Source organism: Ascaphus truei, chromosome 3 (assembly GCF_040206685.1).
Source record: "Ascaphus truei isolate aAscTru1 chromosome 3, aAscTru1.hap1, whole genome shotgun sequence".
NCBI lineage: Eukaryota > Metazoa > Chordata > Amphibia > Anura > Ascaphidae > Ascaphus > Ascaphus truei.
This window is the reverse complement of record NC_134485.1, coordinates 88,045,307-88,067,055: the sequence shown is the minus strand read 5'-3', so window position 1 is coordinate 88,067,055 and position 21,749 is coordinate 88,045,307. Positions and strand designations below refer to the sequence as shown.

General features: G+C 42.5%; 1 protein-coding gene across 1 annotated transcript in view; it reads right to left on the bottom strand.

Moving 5' to 3' along the window:
- The window catches only part of MPO (myeloperoxidase), a 28,789-nt gene that overhangs the window by 1,217 nt on the left and 5,823 nt on the right, over positions 1 to 21,749 (bottom strand). Inside the window, exons 3-12 of the mRNA XM_075594557.1 lie at positions 21,144 to 21,319; positions 18,551 to 18,671; positions 12,625 to 12,754; positions 10,700 to 10,906; positions 9,780 to 10,092; positions 8,254 to 8,414; positions 6,246 to 6,498; positions 5,244 to 5,414; positions 4,611 to 4,848; positions 134 to 345 (exon numbers count right to left, since the gene is read on the bottom strand). Of these exons, the coding sequence (XP_075450672.1) occupies positions 134 to 345; positions 4,611 to 4,848; positions 5,244 to 5,414; positions 6,246 to 6,498; positions 8,254 to 8,414; positions 9,780 to 10,092; positions 10,700 to 10,906; positions 12,625 to 12,754; positions 18,551 to 18,671; positions 21,144 to 21,319 (1,982 nt within the window). The remainder of the gene's footprint in view (positions 1 to 133; positions 346 to 4,610; positions 4,849 to 5,243; positions 5,415 to 6,245; positions 6,499 to 8,253; positions 8,415 to 9,779; positions 10,093 to 10,699; positions 10,907 to 12,624; positions 12,755 to 18,550; positions 18,672 to 21,143; positions 21,320 to 21,749) is intronic.

Genomic DNA, 21,749 nt, shown 5'->3' with positions numbered 1-21,749 from the left:
TGGTGCTTGCAACGTATTGCTTTACATTGCTTTCCAAGCTTTGCAGGTCCTGTTGACATACAAGAGGTTGAAGATATCCCTTAATACGTTCCTCAACTATTCCCCCATTGACACTTTCTGCTCCTCCTCATACCTGCTCCATTCTTCCTTCTCCTCCAGGGGGATAAGTCCAGCACTGGGATCTGGGAGCACCTGACAAAATCTCGTGGGTACTCGTTTGCTGTAAAGACATTTCGGGGAACCTCTGTGATCCTCGTGTTGTCACAAATGATTCGTGCCATGCTCGCCCTTTCTATCGCCTGCACCTGAGCCAGAGTGAACACGGTGGGTCTCTCATAATAAAATCTGCATGAAGAAATAGACACAAAAAAAATTAGGAGGTTCAGATCCTGCAAGTGGGTGTATTAGGTCTCTGTACATTTATGCAAACAGAGTAATGGATCAGCCAAGCATATCATTAAAAGCCTGATTTATGTAACAAATAGTGTTGGCGGCCTAAAAAATAATGTTGGGGGGCAATACAAAGACCTCAAACAAGCTAAATTTGAGGAGATTTATAGTACAGGTTTTGTGAAAACTAGAATATTTCTGTGTTTGCAGAAGATAAAGACAAAAACAGCAGAGTTGCCAGAGGTGACATGGGCAGCCACCTAGGGCCCCACACCTTAAAGACCCTGCATGGCTATCTATATCTCATAGCAGGATATAAGCTGAAAGGACCTTAATGGCCCCTCTAGATTGAGCAGCTGATTGACTGCTGACCCCCAGTTTCCCACCCCTTTCTGTTATGGCTACTACGGTGTATGAGTGAAAGAGCCGAATTCAGTGTAACACCGTATGACCCCACACAGGATTCTGGAAGGAGTGGGAAGGTCAGGGTTCCCAGCCAATCACTGGCTCAATGCAGAGTTGCTTCTCACTCTTCTCCTTCCTGCATAAGTACAGCTGTTGGTGTTCCCCAAGAACTAGATTCCCTTGGGGCACTAAAGACCTGCAGTGATAGTTTTGGAATGTAAGGTTCTGTAAGATACACACGTTCACACACCCAGCTTTACCCACCTATAGTTAAAACATTATATATTATTTTATTTTTTATTTTTTTTATTAAGATTTTTTGTGAAGGAGCAGTAAGGATTTGTAAGTGGGAATCAGGGTACACAATAGATCAGTGAGGGCTCAGTACAACGGCCCCGTAAATGTGTGAGGGGGCAAAATTATGTTCCCCTAAATATAAAAGATACATTAACTGAAAATAAGATGTTATGTTTTCATTGATTGCTTAAGCTCAGTTGCTGCAACCCAGCTGGATGATACATTGTTTGGAGTTTGACTTGCCATCAAAAATGGTTATGTTTATTAAACATTTTATTATTGTTCAGCACCATGGCCAGTTCATTGTATGGATGTTTGAATATGTTGCAAAATAAGATGCATCAGGATTCCATGTCAGCAAGCGTTATCTTTGGCTTCCACATGCTAATAATACTTAACTCGTCCGTTGCACTCCTAACTAAGCGCAGTAAGGGAGGGTCATGGTATCACTACAAAGATATTATAAAAATAATAATGACCAGCACTACTCCAATTTAAATATTTATTTAGAATGATCTACGTTTCAGTCCCCACTGAGGGGAATATATTTGAATTGGAGTAGTGCTGGTCAATTATATTTCCCTCAAATCGTTATCTTCCTGCCTCAAATTGGTGGCGAGATGCCAACAGTTGTACACGAAGATATACAGTGGCACTTGTGCTGGAAGGTTTAACCATACTACGAAAGCTTGTACAATACACTGGCAAAAGTGGGAAAGGTACTTGCCAACATGCAAATAAGGCCAGCATGGCAATTAAGGCCTCAAACCCCAAATATGGAGAACACCAAAAACCTATGGCCCTCATTCCCTGGAGGCTGGATTGTCCATGGGCTTGACAGTGTCCAGGAATAAGGCATGAAGACAGAGGCTGGTAAGAATCCCCAGAAGTTAAACAAAAGCTGTCATGCAAACCTAAACCTAGCAACTTACAACTGCCAGACTTTCTAGTGAAGCAGCACTACAAGAACTGGAAGACGAACGTGAAAAAATTAAATGCGGTATTGTTGGCCTTAGTGAAGTTAGAATAAAGAAGAAGGCCTCATTGAGCTCAAAAGCAGGAATCTACTCTATTACAGAGGTATAGATAATGGAACAAATCAGTGGAGTAGGCTTCATCATTAGCAAAAGATGAAGAAAGAACATACTGGAGGATGAAAGCTCATCAGAAAGAGCAGCCGGCATTGTCATTCGGTTGACAAGGAGATACAGGCTTCAAAGTGTTCAGTATGCTCCCACATCAAGTCACGCAGACAATGAAGTGAAAGAATTCAACCAAGCAATCCACAAACTTAACAACAAAATGTGTCACCTTAAGATCGTTATGGGATATTTCAATGCAAAGATTGGTGCCCATCAGTTGTTACGTATGGGTACGGTAACATGAATAAACGTGGGGACATATTTGCAGAATATGAAAACTTCTACGTCATGAATTCATTCTTCAAGAAGAATCCAAATAGAAAAATGGACATGAAATAGACCCAGTCGGGTTAAGAATGAAATTGACTATATCCCAACTACCCAGAAACACATGATTGAAGACTGCACAGTCCTTAACCGTTTCGACACGAGGAGTGATCACTGATTGGTTCGCTGCAGATTAAATTTGAATGTGAAGTTGGAGAGAAGAAAAAATATTAAAAAGAAGACAAAAACAATCAACATCAATAACATGAAAAATAACAGCAGAGAAATTCAACTAGAACTGAAAAATCGCTTCAGCTTGCTCAAAATGCATAGGGATACTTTAACAAACAATTCTGATGAATTTATGAAGATTGTGGTTGAAAGTGCAGGAAAATCACTAACAAAAAACAAGATAAGAAAATATTTGATGAGACGACAAGAATGGAAGCAATCCCAAAAAGCGAGAATAAGAACTGAATATACAGAGTTGTGCAAGATAATCCGCAAACATATAACTGAAGATGTAAGAGAATGTAACTGTGATATGGTGAAGAAGACTACTGAAGATGACAAAAGCTTAAAGAAGACAAAGTATTGACTTATGGTTGGAAAGAAGCAAATCATTGCACTCAAACTAGACAATGGATCAACAATAAAAGTCTGTGCACTTATCATAAAGAGAGTGCAGGACTTCTACATGAAATTATATGCAAACACAGATAACACTGGGCATAATCCAGCAGAGGACAAGCGAGAAGAAATCATCAATGATGTACCAGAATAAATGGCAAAAGCAATAAAATCCATGAACAATAGGAATGCTACCGGAGGAAGATGGAATTACAACTGAAATCTTGATAGAAACTGGTGGAATACGTAAAACAAATCCTTGTAAACTCTTTTCATGCTGCTTGAAGAACAGGAACATTCCAGAACAACGGAGTAATGTCATAATTTTCCTCAACCACAAGAAATGAGGCAAAGACCACCTCAAGAACTACAGACTAATCGGTCCATACACGATTTTCATGAAGATACTCACTAATCGGCTACAACAGACCTTGGACTTTGCCCGGCCTAGAGAACATGCAGGATTTTGCAGTGGATACAACACAATGGACCACATCCAAGTCTTACAGGATGTGATCTCCCAAAGTAATGAATACGATCTACCACTCAGTTTATGATTTGTAGATTTTAAAAAAGCATTTGATACTCCATCAGCGGACCTAGGTGCATTAAGAAAACAAAATATTGAACAGAATATTGATATTATAAAGAATATTTATGAGAACACCACATCAACCATTAGATTACATGATGCTACAAGCAAGATAAGTATCAGAAAGGGAGCGTGGCAGGGAAACACCATGTCACCAAACCGTTTCACTGCAACACTTGAAGAATTGTTTAAGATATTAGATTGTGCAGAAAAAGGAATCAAAATCAACGGTGAATATTTGAGTCACCTACAGTATTATTATTTTTGTGTATAATTTTTTTTTTATTAAGATTTGTTTTTACCAGGAAAAATAAAGAAGTCTTCTTTATATTTAATTTTGCAACAATGTCCTAGAAATGCACAATGAGAGAGAGGAAGTGATGTCCAGGAGATCAAACAGAGTGAAAGGCAAGCACTGAATGCTTCCAATATTACTATGTTACATATCCTTATGAAATGTTTATTAGCTTTGAAATTATAGGTGTGAAACTGTAAAGCGTACAATATTATCATTACATAAAATACATACTGCTTTTTGTAGATGCCAATTGGATAAAGAAGTGCTGAAACTTAACTAAGATAAGTTAAAAAAAAAAAAATAAGGGATGAATACTCCTATATAGCCATTTTTAAATAATGTAAATTGTCTGCAAAAAGAAAAGTTTTTACTGCAGAAATATTACACAATGGTGTAATTTCACAGTGTAGCATGTGATAGGGATAAAAAACAAGTAAAAGTGGTAAAGAAAATTATATATGAAGAAAAAAAATAACAGGATTGAGTGAGTGGATCTGCACGTTTGATCTGCTAATGTTCAATGCTCTGCACTCCAATTCTGGCTTCATATCATGTCACTGGGTTTCTGCCCCTGATCTCTCCTACATACCGGTCTCCATCCCTGGATCTGCGGAACTGGTCTCCGATCAGACAGGCCAGCAGCTTCCCCACTCTGCCATTAGGCAACAGAGGCTCAGCGACAGCCCCCATCCAGATGTCAATATTTGCCGGTGTCCCATACAGCTCAAGTAATTTCTGGGCCAATTGCTTATTGCAAAGCACACTGGCCAGCTCAGTCAGGTTGCGGGGCTGAGAAAGTCCACAATGTCTTCTCCACGCATTGTACCCTGAATGAGTATAAAATAGGCAGTAGGCAAAGGAGACATGGTGGTTAAAAAAATACCACACACTCAGATGCTGCCTCACACACACATACAGTATTTGTGTCCTGGAAAACCAATACTGGATCACTTACACGTCTTACAAGGGGTACATATCATGACCACTTTTCAGTTTAAAAACCTACACTTTTGGTATTCAAAGAAAAGGGTAATGATATTAAAATATTCTTTCCTGTTCTGTTACAGCTTAAATATAAAATACAACTTTGTAAACTAGGTCTATGGAGTTTGTCTCTCGTTTGTAGCAGAATGAGGCTTTCCTGAAACGATGGTGTTTATATGGCAGTTCTAGACTTTGTGTACCAGTCCTAGAGATGTTTGGTGTCAGTCCTAGAGGTTACCTGGTAGCCCATGCTCTCGGCCGCGCTGCATGTTGAGGGCCCCCAGGTCTAGGCCGATACGTTTGAAGAGCTCGAAGAGATGCTCTCGCAACTCGTCCACCAAAATTTGGTTTTGACGGTTCAGTTTGGCTCGATTTGCCATGAGACCACGGAGAACAGGGTCAATGCCACCTATGAGACCACAGAGAAGAAGGGGAAAAATAAGACAACAGGGATACCCGGCAAGTGGTGAGCAAGTATAGAACATGGTGAGACAGCAGGGTATATACAGTAGTAATATAGCCAGGCAAGGTCATAGGGTGTATGATGAGATGTCAGGGCAAGTAGTAGGTTCACAGGGTGCCCAAGAAGCATTTGGTGACAGTGCAAAGCATTCCGTTACACTTTTGGAAATTAGGTTAGAATAATGAACATTTTCTAGCCACCTGTGAAAGTTACATTGTGTAGAACTAGGTTAGACAACAGGGCATGAAATTGCACTGCTAAGAAAGAGGTTATGGAACCGAGCATGAAGTTAGGCTGCAGGATACAAAATGACATTGTTGGACATTAGGTTAGACCATAATACAAGAGGAGGCTGCTGAATATGGAATGAGTCTGTGAGGAATAAAGTGCGACCACGAGGTGATAAAGCCACATTTGAGAGGCACATACTGTATTCCCAAGGGAATACTAATAACAGACCCATGGTTTAGACTTGTCAGAAACACGGGGTTGGACTAAGTCAGTGAGGGAGTGTATTAGAAAGGTGATCACGCTACAACTCGCTTTGACAAACGTGGATTACGGTTGTGTTGCAAATTGTGAGTTTTGTCCCTGCGTGATTTTCATCAGGTTGATGAGTGACTGAGTGCAGATCTGCTCTCACAGTACAGTAGTAGTGGTCCTATGCAAACATTAAACATTTTATGCATGGTAATTAGAGGAAGAAATGACTGCAGGAAGGTCTCCCCCAAATATTTCTGTTTAAGGTCCCCAAAAAGCTAAAACTGCCAGTGTTACCTTCTTTCACCACCCTCCAGGTGTTGAAGAAAGTACGGTGCAGGGGGACCTGAGGCTCACTTGCCACCGGCCGGTAACGATCCCCCAGTCGGTAAATGAAAGGCTGGATCATTGTGTGACCCATGCGGAACACCAAGCTGAACACATTCGATGCTCCCGGGTCCACGGAGTCCTTGTAAGAGGAGTAACGAGGAACCACCCTGGACATTTCAGAACCCAGCAGCAAGGGTAGCCAATCCTTGTAGTTTATTTTCTGCCAGAACAAACACATATTAGCACATCAAACAAAACCATGTCAAAAGGCATGTTATGGGCCCATCCATGACATTATAAACGTTTCTATTTAAACAGACAAGAAAAAATAGGTCCTCTTTAAAAAAAAAAAAGTGATATGTGAAATCAAAGACATATAGAGTGTTTATAAGTTAATTGCTTACGAATCCATGAATACAAGATATTATACATGGTGTTTGGTGCTGCTCTTTCTAACGGTCCTCACAGTCCAATAAGAAATTCTTCCCACATTTATGTGTTGCAGACCTTAAACTCCCTCCGCCTACGTGTTTCATTATTGCATCTAAAATAAAACTGCTACCCCAGCCTCGCTGTTGAAGAATTTACATTTCTGCACAGCACTGCATTGCAGGGCCCTCTGGCCGCAAGTGTTGAGCCAATAAATCCCCCATAATATTGGTTAATGTCGCATATACAGTAGGTGTGTGTGATAGGGTTATGCAGGATTATGGTTATGGGTTAAAGGCCCTAATCTGCAACATTTCCAATCTTTTCTTACAATTCAGTCAAATCAAATGATAAAGATTTTTACAAACATTATTTTGAAACATTTAAATATGTTTTACATACAGTATGTGTGTACGTTTTTAGAAACATTGTGCACATAAAGAAGGTAAATACGTTTAATAATAATAAGAACCATAACACTTTTTGTAATGATTATAATGTGCGTGCGTATTAGTTTAAACTGTTTGATTTATTCTGTGTAAATGTGTAAAGCATTTTACCAATACAGTGATATATATATATATATATATACACACAAACACACACATACACACGCGCACGCACGCGCGCACTCCCACACACGCGCGCGCACACACACACACGCGCCCGTACACACACGCGCACACACACGCACACGCACACGAACGTGTGGGAGAAGGAGTGTCTTACTGAGTAAAGACACTGACTGGCACTGAGTTTGAAGGAGGGGAACCTGGTTCAATTCCCGGTGTCAGCTCCTTGTGACCTTGGGCAAATCACCTTATATCCCTTATCATGAAAAAACATAAATTGTAAGCTCCACTGGGCAGGGACCTGTGCCTGCAAAATTTCTCTGTAAAGCGCTACGTAAAACTAGCACCGCTATACAATAACAAGCTATTATTATATATATATTTGTAGTTACCAGATTGGAGTCCAGCGAGAAGAGACAGCACACGAGGGGTACATTTCAAATGGTGTATTGAAGAAATAGAGACACTGCAACCAATGTTTCGGTCCACAGAGAGGGACCTTCCTCAGGTTTATACAGGGCTCGAAAAATGCGCTCGCCCACTCGCCTGGGGAGAGTGCATTGTGGCTGCTGTCGGGTGCTTACCTGAGGTGCCGTCTCCTGGCATTCTCCGCCTTCCCCTGCATGTTGTACTGTTTCCCCTGGAGCTCTTTGCCATGGCAATGGGATGCTATGTGATGTCACATGGCACTGTGACTTCAAAGCATCCCATGGCACCATGGCATCCTATGGCACCATGGCATCATTTGACGCCACGTGGCCATTTTAGCTGGAGCTGCAGGGGAAACAGTACAACTTGCCGGGGAGAAGACGGAGATCGCCCCACCGCAGGTAAAACTGGTGAGGGGGAGTGAGTGAGGTTTTTTGGGCAGGCGATTGACAATAGGGGGCGGGGGGGCAAGTGGGTTTTTACCTACTTTGACAAGCCCTGTATTTGGCCGCCCCTGTATTAGAGGATAGCGAAAAGTAGTTCACCTGCGTGATCGCTCCTATAATTTTCCGTGTTTCTTGGTACAGTCTTTCTCCATTCCAGCTTGGGTTGAACCTACGCAGTTGTGTGGCTATACGGTTGTGTTCTCGCACAAAAAGCGTGTGATATGCAGTCAGACCCGGCTGCTCACTGACACGCCCATCCCCTGCGGAACACATGCAAGATGAGACAAATCCCAAGTGACAGCCACAAGCAATGTGCAAGTGCACGAAGCACCAATCAATATACTTGGCATTACCAGAACGGCCATAAGCCTTCTATAACCCTTTTGCTGCCAGAGGAGCTTGCAGAGGAAAGCGTTGCAGTCCCCTATGCCAACAACAACGGGAACTAATTCTATTGCCGACTGTGATATCTTTTGAAAGTGCAATCTCTGATACTTTTATGAGAAACTCCTTTTACTCGTTTCAAATCTCAATATTCATTTTTGTGCAGAGTACAGTGATTCCAACCTTTCTTCCTTGCTTTGCTGAAGCACTCTAGAGATTAAAAAAAAAAACATTCTGCCATTGCCTTCACAGGAAACCACCTTTTTGCTGTATAATAATTGAATGTGAAGAATATGAGAAATTCTAAATAATCAATGTAGGGTGCTGTCTTTCTTCAACTATGGCCTGGGAGTGTATTACACTGTAAACCTTTCATTGTCAGTACATTGTATGTTCATCTGACAGGGAGGGAGGGAGGGAGCTAATGGAGCAGCACACTTCTATTCTTCAAGCAGCAGTCCAAGCTGCCTGATTTTTATTTCCCCTTTTAATATGTGCATCAATACAATCCGCACAATGATAGGTCATTAGCTAAGTTGTCGATCGATCCATTCTCCTGTGATTGATCAGCAAAGATTCAGCTCAGGGGTTCACTAAATGGCTGCAGAGGAGTATTCTGCAGTCAGTGGAATGCCTTTGCAGATTAATATGACAAAGTTCTGTGGGGAAGATCATGTGACCAGGCAGTCACTAGATACAATCAGTGCACTGCTACAGAGAGGGCAGGGCTCAAAAAGGGGTGTGCAGGAGCTTGTTTGAGAAGAGGAAGGGGATGTGACTTTGTAAATGGTTGCTATAGAAACAAAAAAGGCTTGTTACATTATAATACATTAAAAATGTAATTCAGACTTGTTTTAAAAAAATGCTACAAGTATTTTTTCATAGTACAGAACTGATTTATTTAAAAAAAAAAAAAACACACAAATGTAGGATATTGCTTGGTCTGCAGCTTTCAGACACACTGTAGTTATACCAAACTCTGAACATTAACAGCACCTATATAGATTCTGCAATGTAATAATGGAACTGTTTCAGTAACAATACTAAAGTTGTGAATGGGTGTGATTTGGGGGTCTTCCACGCCCCAAATGCCTCATCAGATCTCAACTTAGATGTTTGGATGTTCTCGAATGCCAATGGTTCCTAACATACAGTTAAAACTTGGTCTTACTTGTTTAAAAAATAAACACAGTGATGTGGAGCTGGGGTGGAAACCCCTGTGGACTCTGCCCAGCACTCACCAGCCAAGAAACAAGGGAGACCAGATGTCTTGTTAGTCTGGAGACAGACGTCCTCCTTGGCCGTGTTAAAGGGCAGGTATGGAAGCCCATTGTCTGTACACCTGTTGTTTACAGCCATCAGGCCCAGCTGGTTTGCGTTGTTCCGAAGCAGTGTGGCTAGTTGATTGGTGCTGCCGTACACCTGGCTGGCATCGATGTATGAGGTGAGGATATTCATCTGCTCACGCACAGGAGATCCCTTTTTGCAGGCTGGAGACGAGCGAAAGAGTGGGATACAGTCGTTATTGCGGATCCGAGGGTCATTTGGGGGAATCTGTCAAATGAAAATAAATAAGGTAAATAACAAGCAAATCATTTAGCAACCACAGCAAAAGCAATGCGTATGAATAATATATGTTTTATGTAATGCTGACGATGTATGCAGCACTACACATCGAATGACTCCTGATGATTGATAGATAGATGGATAGATGGATAGATGGATAGATGGATAGATGGATAGATGGATAGATGGATAGATGGATAGATGGATAGATGGATAGATGGATAGATGGATAGATGGATAGATGGATAGATGGATAGATAGATAGATAGATAGATAGATAGATAGATAGATAGATAGATAGATAGATAGATAGATAGATAGATAGATAGAATAGATATATACTGTACTTGTCATCGCTCTCTGTTTACCAAGGAGACTCCCTGAAATGGTACAATTTTTGTACTTAAACCCTGATAAAAAAGTCCCTAAAGTCTATGCAAGTCAATGGAAGATGAAGAGGTCTCCCTTATTTCCCTCCCATGTCTCCCTCATAGGAATGTGTTGCATGTGTTGCCATTGTGGCCCCTTCATTTTTATAGCATTGCAACTTTTGCACATTGCCAGAAAGCAAAGCCTACTGGTAGCAGTGAGTTACCCGTAGAGGGAAGCAGGGTGGCTCACGGACACAACTGACGTCACAATCCACGCCCTGCAGAAAGGTCGACCTTGCTGGGGTCTCTGGGGCAAGGTCAAGGTCATGATCGATCCACTGCCCCCACTGCATGAACATGAGCGATCGCTGCCGGTCCAAAGTCTGGTTAGCGTTGGGAAAGCGGGTAATCTCATTGGATACAGCTCGTGCCTGCATCAAACAACAAGCGTAAGATTGAGTGTCAGAGAGATGTGAGGGGAGCAATTTTCACACACAATAACATGTACTACCCCTTTAGCATTGAAACAGCAACAATTTGTTTTCCTGTTAAAATCAACTGATCGGAGGAGATATTTTGGAGCTGAACCATAGTACTTATTTGTTTATTTATATTTATATTTATAACCTCTCGTTTTCAAGAATGTCCTGGGAACAGAATTATAACAATACATGGTTACATTAAAAGAACAGAGGTTATACAGTCAATCCACAGACATTTCATGGACAGTTAGAGTTGGAGAATTGCTTGCAGGGGATAAAACGGTTGGAGAGTCCCTATCATGCCAGTGGAAAAAACAAGATGGCCTCAGTGGTCACCCAGCAGAATATTTCAACGTCATTGGTAGGGGTTGTGACTTTCTATTGGCTGTCGTTATGAGCCTGACCCCAGTGTCCATATTGTTCTTTCACACAGATATCATTATATGGGAGACTTAGAATTAGGAATCTCAGGGACCCTATTGTTAAAATGTAAAATAAATAAATCGAGCAGCACAGATTTCTGCTGTTAACCTATTTTTTTTTAAGTGCATTACATCAGCACAAATCGCTGGAATTTATGGGGAAATCTAAAAACATTCTCTAATAATTCTGCAGGTTTTGCTGCAATTGTTTTGCTTCCGGACTCAAATCCACTAGTTGGTCTTGTGATTCATGTTATAAGAACGTGAGACTAGAGGTTTGGAAATATGTCCCAGTTCACTTAGGGAAATTTCCCACCATTTTTTTTTTTTAAAGAAATTTGCAAATTCCTAACATATTTCTGCAGAAGCTTGTGTCAAAGTACTTTCTAAGTTATATATTTGTGGCTGGCAGTTTGTGGCAACACTATAAATATACATCATTTTTTTGCCGACTGTCATTGTCTAAAATTTCACCAAGTTTGCAAAGTCGCACAAAGGTTTCGCTCATCACTACTAGAGACTTTTTGGTGGGGGGGGAATGCAAAATGATTTGAATGTTAAACTGGAAGAGGTTATTCACTTAACAGATAGGCTCCCAAAAATCAATGTATGTGTGTCTTTATTTATATCGTGCTTTACAGCAGTAATACATAATAGGAATAAGCTCTTCATACATAAAAGACATTAGGAAAAGGAGTCCGTCACCCGAAGAGCTCCCAGTCACAACCTTCTTAACCTCCTTGTTGCCGGAGGGATACTTGGCAATACGATGCAGGCCCATCCAGGCACCAAAGGAGTTAATATCCCTTTGACCAACGCCTTTTGAATAGTACAGGCATACCCCGGTTTATGGACACTCACTTTAAGTATACTCGCGAGTAAGGACATATTTTCAATAGCACCATCACCCCTGTGTCCGTACGCTCGCTTAGCGAGTTCGGACACTTATTCTGCCCTACAGACCGCAGTAGTAGTGACGTGCTGATTTCCCTCGCCCAATAGGCAAACAGAAGCTCGCGCATTCTCCTGTCAGCACGTCCTGAACAGCAATACGGGCTCCCTACCTGTACCGAAGCATCGATAAGTGGAAAAAAGGGAGTGCTTCACTTTAAGTACATGTTCGCTTTACATACATGGTCTGGAGCCATTGTGCACATTAATGCGGGGTATGCCTGAAATAAGGTAATTGCTGAGAGCAATGAGTGTGGTTGAGCGAGAGACAAGTAAGGTGCAGATTATTATCACCAGAGGCAGTGCGAAGCCGTTAATCTTTTTATTCTCGGTCCATCCTTTGGGAAGAGCCAAGCCATCCTCGTACTCTGCAGGCAGCAAACGTGAATAGGGGCTGTTGGAGACACCAAAACTGGGGAACCTCCTGTGAATAAAAAAGGACACAAGTATAAGTACCTCCCCAGCGAATGAGTCAGAGCTACCAAGGGGGTGAATCCTAAAGAAGCCTAAGTACCTCCCTAGTGTAGGAGTGAGAGCTACAACAAGGGAAGAAGCACCATATTGTTTGACACAAGTACAGTATATTCTATGCATGTGGAGCATCACCAACAGATGGGAAAATCTCTTTGTTTGGTACCCTTCATTCTAACACCTGCATATCCACACCCAGCCTTCCCAGATCCAGCACCCTGCAAAGGTATGAGACACCGAGCACAGCCATGTAAATAGTCTATCAGGATGTAAACTCATTAAGAGCCGGGCAAGGAGGAGTACAACTATAAGATAAAATACAAAATACAAAAAGCTCCTAAAGACCAAGAACATCAGAATGCTCTAAAAAAAAAAAAAAAACATCAGTACTCCTGATCCAAAATAAAGAAAGATAATTTAGTAATCACACAACATATCAAACCATAAGAAAATCCAATCAGATCAAACCTATCCCATGCTTAATTTTGCATAGCCAGTATAACCACCCTCACGGTGATGAGACCCATTAAGGTTGAAACGGCTGTCGGTGGGTGGGTTTACTGGCTATGCATCTTAACCCAGACTGTGTTCAAAAGCGAAAGATGGCACTGTGTGCTCATTTGCATGTAATTTCCCAGAATCCCTTGCTGCAGTGGAAGCACTGTGTGCTGGGTGCTAATGGTGTTATATAGTGTGTGCGTGCGCTGCGCCGTGCGCGCGCCACAGATTTAGTTGGCTGTGGTTAACCAGCCATTGTATGCTAGGACTTCGCGCGCACACTGCAGTAAGCGTGGAGGCGGGCGATAGTGGGGAAGACTTGAAAAGTAAGTTTTCACGCCCCTACCGCCACTGTATATGTGTGTGTGTGTGTGTACCAACGTATTTATTTATTTCAAAACGTATTTAACACACAATCTACACACACACAAATATATATACACATACACACACAAACATATACATACACATACATACACACACAAACACACAGTACCTTCTCACAGCTCACAGCATACACACAAAAAGCGTGCGGCACGTGCATGCGCGTTCGCACAGGTGCACGCACCTGCCATAGAACAAGCCTAATGCATGTGAATGTGCTGCCCGGAAACTACAACCCATTCTCCAGGAAGATACAAGACTGCAACAGGTCTTCCCTGAAACCTTTATTATCATACAGAAAACCTCATAATCTCAAGAAAATGATGGTGAGGAGTAAAGTATTCAACAGAACAACAGAATGCGGGACAAGGCCATGCCAGGACGCAAGATGCAAAACCTGCGCAATGCTCCTCACAGCGGGCACAATACAAATACCACACAGGAATCTGAGTACAAAATCAGAGGAAGGTTCACCTGTTCCTCCAGCAATGTTGTGTACCTCATGATGTGCATGAAATGCCCAAGGGGCTGCTAGTACATAGGTGAGCCGGGACAGGGGCTAAACAAGAGAATGAATCTGTCGGCGAACATTTCTCTGACTCTGGCCAAAAGATGAATGGTCTGAAGGTGGCCATACTCAAAGGTAATCTTAGAACACCGAAAGAGAGACGGTTGCATGAATACAAATGTATGCAACTTTTTGGGTCACTTAGTGGTGGTCTAAACAAAGACCGTCGTTTAATGAGTCACTACTGACACAAGAGAACTCTCTTCCCATGAGTGCTAAAGGCCATGTGTCTACACTCTGCGCTATATGAATCCACACACAGCTGTCTCTTACACCTACTAATACACTATGTAATTCTATCCCTATCTCCAATAGGGACCACATAGTATCTACACACATTAGTATCTCGATCCAACAGGGGGATCATCCTCAGGGATCTATCCCTATATACCAATAGGGACCACATAGTATCTATACACATTAATAGTAATGCAACACCCTCTTACATTTCTACACCTACCATTGGTACACACTCCCACTCCACACACACCTTGTGTAAAGCGCTGTAAACACTGTGGGCGCTGTATAAATTTATATTTACATACATGCATGCATACACACACACACACAAACACACATGACCAACATTCAGGGACCATTTAACACCTCAAGTCATAAAATCGCATACTGCACAGGGGGGAGGGATAGGCTTCAATCACCGATCAAATTCCAGAATGCACTGTTTTAAAGTAAAAACCCTTTGCTTGCTTTATTCATTGTAACACCACTGGAAGAAGAGATCAGTGTACTGTATCTCGAAAGTTCGCACAAATAAAAGCATTTTGTTAGCAACAGAACGGTATCGTCTATTCGTTTTTGATTAATAAGCTCGGCTAACACGGTACAGATACGTCTACATACATATATACACATACATACATATATATATATATATATATACATATATACATATATATATATATATATATATATATATATATTATATATATATGCAAATACAACTGTATGCTCCTCTGCATGTCTTAGGCAGGTCTGCAACCCCGCCTTTCCCCATTATCACCCAGCATACAGCACTTCCACTGCAGCAAGGGATTCTGGGAAATGACATGGCAAATGAGCACACAGTGTCACTTTTTGCCTCAAAAACCATTTTTAACATGGTTCCCTATAGGCTTAAGCTTGCTGCATGGTCACAGCTTTGAGCACAGCCAGGGTTAGGGTGCATACCCAGAAAACCACCCACAGACAGCTGTTTCGACCTTGATGGGTCTCATCAGTGTGGGGTTTATTTTAACTGGGTATGCAAAGAGGCTATGGGATAGGCTAGTGCTGTATGCTGGGTGATAATGGGGAAAGGCGGGGTTGCAGACCTGCCTAAGACATGCAGATGAGCATACAGTTGTATTTGCATATTTGCTTTCCTGTGGAGGGTTTTTGTCACTTTTTTTACTCACCATAACTTAACTCAGTATTATGGTGTATATATATATATATATATATATATATATATATATATATATATATATATATATATATATATATATATATATATATATATATATATATATATATACAATGGTCGACAAATCACCAAAAAATCTACTCGCCGAACAAAAAAATCTACTCGCCACCTAGTACCACACGTGTGCTGCTTGGGCCAATAGGAGCTCGCCACGATGTTAAATCCACTCGCCCGGGACGTGCAAATGTATAGGTTTGTCGAACACTGTATATATATATATATATATATATATATATATATATGTCTTTATTTATATAGCGCCATTAATGTACATAGCGCTTCACAGTAGTAATACACATGATAATTATATAAATTATAAATTACTACAAATAACACATCATGGGAATAAGTGCTTCAGACATAAAAGTAACGTTGTGGAAGAGGAGTCCCTGCTCCGAGGAGCTTACAGTCTAATTGGTAGGGAGAACATCCAGAGACTGTAGGAGGCCATTCTGGTAAGTGCGTCTGCAGGGGGCCAAGCTTTATGTATCATGTATAGTATTAGCCACGGTGCTACTCATATGCTTCTTTAAGAAAGTCTGTCTTAAGGTGGGTCGTAAAGGTGGATAGAGATGGCGCTAGTCGGGTATTGAGGGGAAGGGCATTCCAGAGGTGCGGGGCAGTCAGTGAGAAAAGTTTAAGGCGAGAGAGGGCTTTAGATACAAAGGGAGTAGAGAGAAGACATCCTTGAGCAGAACGTAAGAGTCGGGATAGTGCATAGCGAGAAATTAGGGCTGAGATCTAGGGAGGAGCAGAAGAGTGTAAAGCTTTAAAGGTGAGGAGGAGAATTGAGTGTGAGATGCAGGATTTGATTGGAAGCCAGGACAATGATTTCAGCAGGGGAGATGCTGAGACAGATCTAGGAAAGAGTAGAGGGATTCTGGCAGCAGCATTAAGGATAGATTGTAGGGGAGACTGGTGAGACGCAGGAAGGCCGGACGTTACAGTAATTGAGAAGGGAGAGAATGAGGGCCTGAGTCAACGTTTTAGCAGTCGTGTAACAGAGAAAAGGACATATCTTTGTAATATTTCTGAGGAAATGCGACAGGTTTTAGATACGTTTTGAATGTGAGGGGAGAATGTGAGAGAGGAGTCGAGTGTGACCCCTAGGTAGCGTGCTTGGGCTTCTGGGTGAATGATGGTACTTCCAACAGTAGGGCCAGGTTTGGGAGGAAGTATAAGGAGCTCTGTTTTTTCCATGTTAAGTTTAAGTCGGCGGAGGGCCATCCAGGATGATATAGCAGAGAGATATTCAGAAACTTTGGTCTGTAAAGCAGGTGTAAGGTCAGAGGTTCAAAAGTAAATTTGAGTGTCGTCAGTATAGAGGTGATATTTAAACCCAAGAGATGTGATTAGGTCACCTAGAGAAAGTGTGTATAGAGAAAAGAGAAGAGGTCCCAGGACAGAGCCCTAGGGTACCCCCACAGAGAGATCAATAGAGGAGGAGGAGGTGTTAGCAGAAGAGACACTGAAAGTACGATGGGAGAGGTAAGAGGAGATCCAGGATAGAGCTTTGTTACAAATACCATGCGCAGTGCAGGAATATAGCAACGGCCATGTTGGAGAAAGCTCCGCAGGGGAACTACAACCTCCAGCAGCCTCTGGGGCTGCAGGAACATGTGAGGCACAAAGCCAATAGGGCTGCAGCATTTCCCTGCTCAGGAATTAGATACATTTGGTGCTTCTGCACCACGCTAGCCGGTCGGAGCTGGGACACAGAAGGGTAAGGGTGTAGGTGCAGGGTGTCTGTGGCCCCTGCACTAGGCCAGAGACCTCCATAGGCCCCAGCTTGGCCCCGACTCCTCTGTAAAGTTTGTGATTGCTACAGGGACAAGCCCTTAGACAGGGACCCTGCTCTTTATCTGATCAGTGTCAGGGACGCATAAAGAGACTGTTAAGCTGGGACCCTCCAGATGGATACCACCCCACGTGGAGCCCGGACTCATCGCTGACGGTGATGGCATGGTACCGGACAGCCCCTTTGTCTTCCATTGGCGCTACCGGGTGTTGGAGCACCCGGCAGGTATACCCTATCTACTAGTGCACCAACATTCTACTGTGGGCAGCGCTGTCGAACACATTTGGGGATGGGAGTGCCTATTGTGGGCTGGACACTGGGACACTGTTGCACCCAAGTACTGTGGGACTAATGTGGGTATACCAATATACGTATTATAAGGTGTTGTTGCATATTATATATGTGTTCTAAGTCTGTGCCTAGTAAATACCGTTATACCATACTCTGGTGTGTGTTACTGGGTATATTGTCCTGTGACGGGGTTATCAAGTATAGCTACGATCCCTCATAGGTGGAGGTGCTGTCACCAGATGGATCAGGTACACCCCAGGCTCCCAGCAGCGGAGGTTCTGGCCTCCTGTGAGCCACAGGTAAAGCACCACACACTCAGTAGCCGCCACATCTCCCTTAGGCTGCGCTTATAGTGATGGCGACGCGATGTCGCGTCACAAACAAATGAATTGTAGTCTGCGTTTATAGTGCACGCGACGGCGCGACCAAGCGACAGCACTGCTAAAAATCTGGTAGTCACTTATTTGATTTTTTTCGGCGACGGTCTCTCCTTGTGACCAATCAGAGAGCTTCTCCGTCCTTCTGCCTTACCCTTTTATGACGTCGCTGGCCTTGTAGCCAGCGATGTCACCTAAACTTGAATTGCAACTACCGCAATGGTGACGGGTGACATCATCGGTCACGTCGCCGGCACTATAAGCGCAGCCATAGGGTGGGGGAATCTGCGCTTCAATATATATATATATATTTATCACAGTACCTGGGTAAAATAAAAGGCCTGTCTCACCTGTTGTTACACTCTCCGGTGATGGTGCGATAAGGGCTATTGGGGCAGGTCTTTGGCAGATACAGGAAAGCACATCCAGATACCTTGTATATTGTGTCTAGCTGGTTTGCCGTCAGTAAGTCTGTTGAATACAGTTAGTACCAATACATTGTAATATTCGAGTCATATATTAGTTATTTCCAGTGTACTGCAACACAGTGTAAATGGGGAATATCTTCAGAAAAGGTGCAATAGCCATAGCGTTAACTACTAGTGGCAACATAACTGGAGTTAATAGAGGACCTTTTTACCTAGGGCAAAATCAGTCAATGATTAAAATGAAATTACATTGCCTGTGGAACTGTGACGTAAGTGGCTAACAGGGGGATATCTCCTATAGGGGCTTATTCTATATGTGCCAAAAACGACCCCATCTGCTGTTTTGGTACATATAGAAACAGCCCCTGAAACTCTTTGCTGCCAGAGGGACCTGTAACACATTATGAGATTTGTAAGTGCTGACCTGGAGTCACTTGCTTTCTTTTTATTAGCTGCACTGTGGATACCTTATACATGTCAGTTAATTACATATCCACATTGTTAAAACAGTTTAGTACAGTCCTTCGTTTTTCAACTCTTTCATTACCCAGCAATGGGATTCAGGACTATTTGGCAAAAGAAAAAAATGGTTAGTGTGACCAGACGTCTCGGTTATTAAGGAACTGTCCCGGTGTCCCGACAATATTTGAAATGTCCCTGTTTTGCGGATGTTGGGGGAGGGAGAAGGGTGTGTGCAGTTCCCGGCTCGTCCGCCCATTAGGTGGTGCTGCACAGCTCATGCAGACTGTGTGTGTCTGTGCGTGTGTGTCATGCTTGTGTATGATGGGTGTGTGCATGTCATGCTTCTGTATGAGGGGTGTGTGTATCATGCTTGTGTATGAGGGGTGGGGTGGCATATGCTTGTGTATGAGGGGTGTGTGCCATGCTTGTCTATAAGGTGTGTGTGTGTGATGCTTGTATATGTGGTGTGCAGGTGTATATGAGGCATGTGTATATATGATGCATGTGTATGGGGTGTACACACACACACACACACATCTCATCTCATCTCAGGCTATGTTTAAAAGCTGTGTTTAAAGCAGCATGCATTGGCTTAAGGGTTTAACTATGGTCTTGAGACAAAAGGTGGCACTGTGTGTTAATTTGCATGTCATTTCCCAGAATCCCTTACTGCAGTGGAAGCACTGTATGCTAGGTGATAATGGTGAAAAGCAGGGTTGAAGACCGGTCTATGAAATGTGAATGTGCTCACAAGTAATATTTTTATATAAATATAATGATGTGTGTATGTGTATATATACAGTATGACGCATGTATTGCTATTGGGTACAATAAAGTGTGTTTCATCTGCATGTATATTGTGCATATATGTTCTGTGTGTGTTTGCATATACAGTATGTATAGCATGCACTGTGTGTGTATGTGGTGTGCATGGGTTTATATAGTGTTTGTCCATGCATGCTGTGTGCATCTGATATGTGTATTTGTTTTTCTGATGTGGGATGCGGATGTGGGAGGAGAGACAATGGAGGGAGAGAGAGGATGGGGGGAGAGAGGATGGGGGTGAGTGGGGATGTGGGGGGGAGTGAGGATGTGGGGGTGGAGAGGATGGGAGAGGGGAGAGAGGATGGGGGAGAGAGGATTAGGGGAGACAGGATGGGAGGGGAGTGATGATGGAGGGGGAGAGATGATGTGGGAGAGTGATGATCAGGGGGAGTTAGGATGGGGGAGAAAGACACCGAAAGTAGAGGGGCGCAGTTGGTGATGTCATATGTTTTATAAATCTCTTTTTTATGTGTCCTGGTTGTTACATTTGCAAATCTGGTCCCCCTAATCATATGAGATAATTCCTTGGATGACAGAAAGGCATTTTGTTTTCTATCAGAAATGCACCATATTTCTGAAGTGTATTCATACTGTTTTAGAATTTGGCGCATGCTGCGCTAGTATTCTGCACTAAATAAAGACTTACGCCACCTTTAAGGTGACGGAGAAAAACAACCCACTTGCTCCATAAATCGCTCATCTCGTCCCTGACATACCAAAAATATCACAACTAAGATGAACACATAGGCACAGCCGGGCGCGGATGTATTTCAGCGCAAATTGGGACTTTTTGCCAACATTTTAACTTTGATACATAGAGCCCACAATGCTTTGCAATGCATTTCTGGTTCCTTTGGCACATAAACTGCTAAGAACCCATGAAGCTTTGGGGACTTCTTATGATCTCCACTTAGTTTTAGGCATGAGCTAATGAAAACACATTTTTTTAAGATTGATTGATTTCTAGACAAACTAATTTTCTCTGCTTACTCCATTCCCAGTATGAATACTGTTTTATTACTCTTTTGTCCATTGCAAGACATCCTTCCCATCAAGTAGCCTTTTCTATCCCTTGGAACCTATAAATACAACCATATCTGGCTCAAAATAACTAAACAAAGAAAACCCAGGCACAATATTTTATGACCCTCTGGATACGTTGGTGGTGATATGAAGTACTATAGACTGTAGGTTGCCTCCCAACAGTGGGCGTATGAGTGTCTGGTACCTGTGACATTGATGGGTCTTCTGTAGCTTCTCTGCACCTTCTCTGTCAGAAGCTGGAGGGTGGTGCCCATGTAGTCAGCAGCTCGAATGTAGGTCCTGCTGCTTGCCACGGGCTGCTTGAAGAACGACATGACATCAACTGGGCTCACGTCCTTCTTCTTCAGGCGTTCCTTGAGGCTGAAAACGGAAAGTGCCAAAAGCTCAGTATTTGTCACTCTGCTTATGTTATGAAATAATATTCATGATGTGGTTGGTGGGTGTACGAGTTTGAGCTAGCTGGGAATGTGTGTTAATTATGTTATGAAATAGTGACTTTGCTGAAAAAGAATAAATAAGCAGAGGGTTCTCTGGGCATGAAAAAGGACACCTCAAGGTTGACCTGCTTAGAAAACTAGACACCCAAACCTTACATTTATCACAAAACACAATTTTAATACAAACCCCAGCCCAAAAACAAACTAATGATCATATTGACCAATTCGCCCTATTTTTCAGGTAAACTCTCTGATACTTGGCTAAAACATGTAAAATATTTTACTCTAGCCCAGGGGTTGCCACATCCAGTCCTCAAAGGCCACCAACAGGTCAGGTTTTAAGAATATACCTG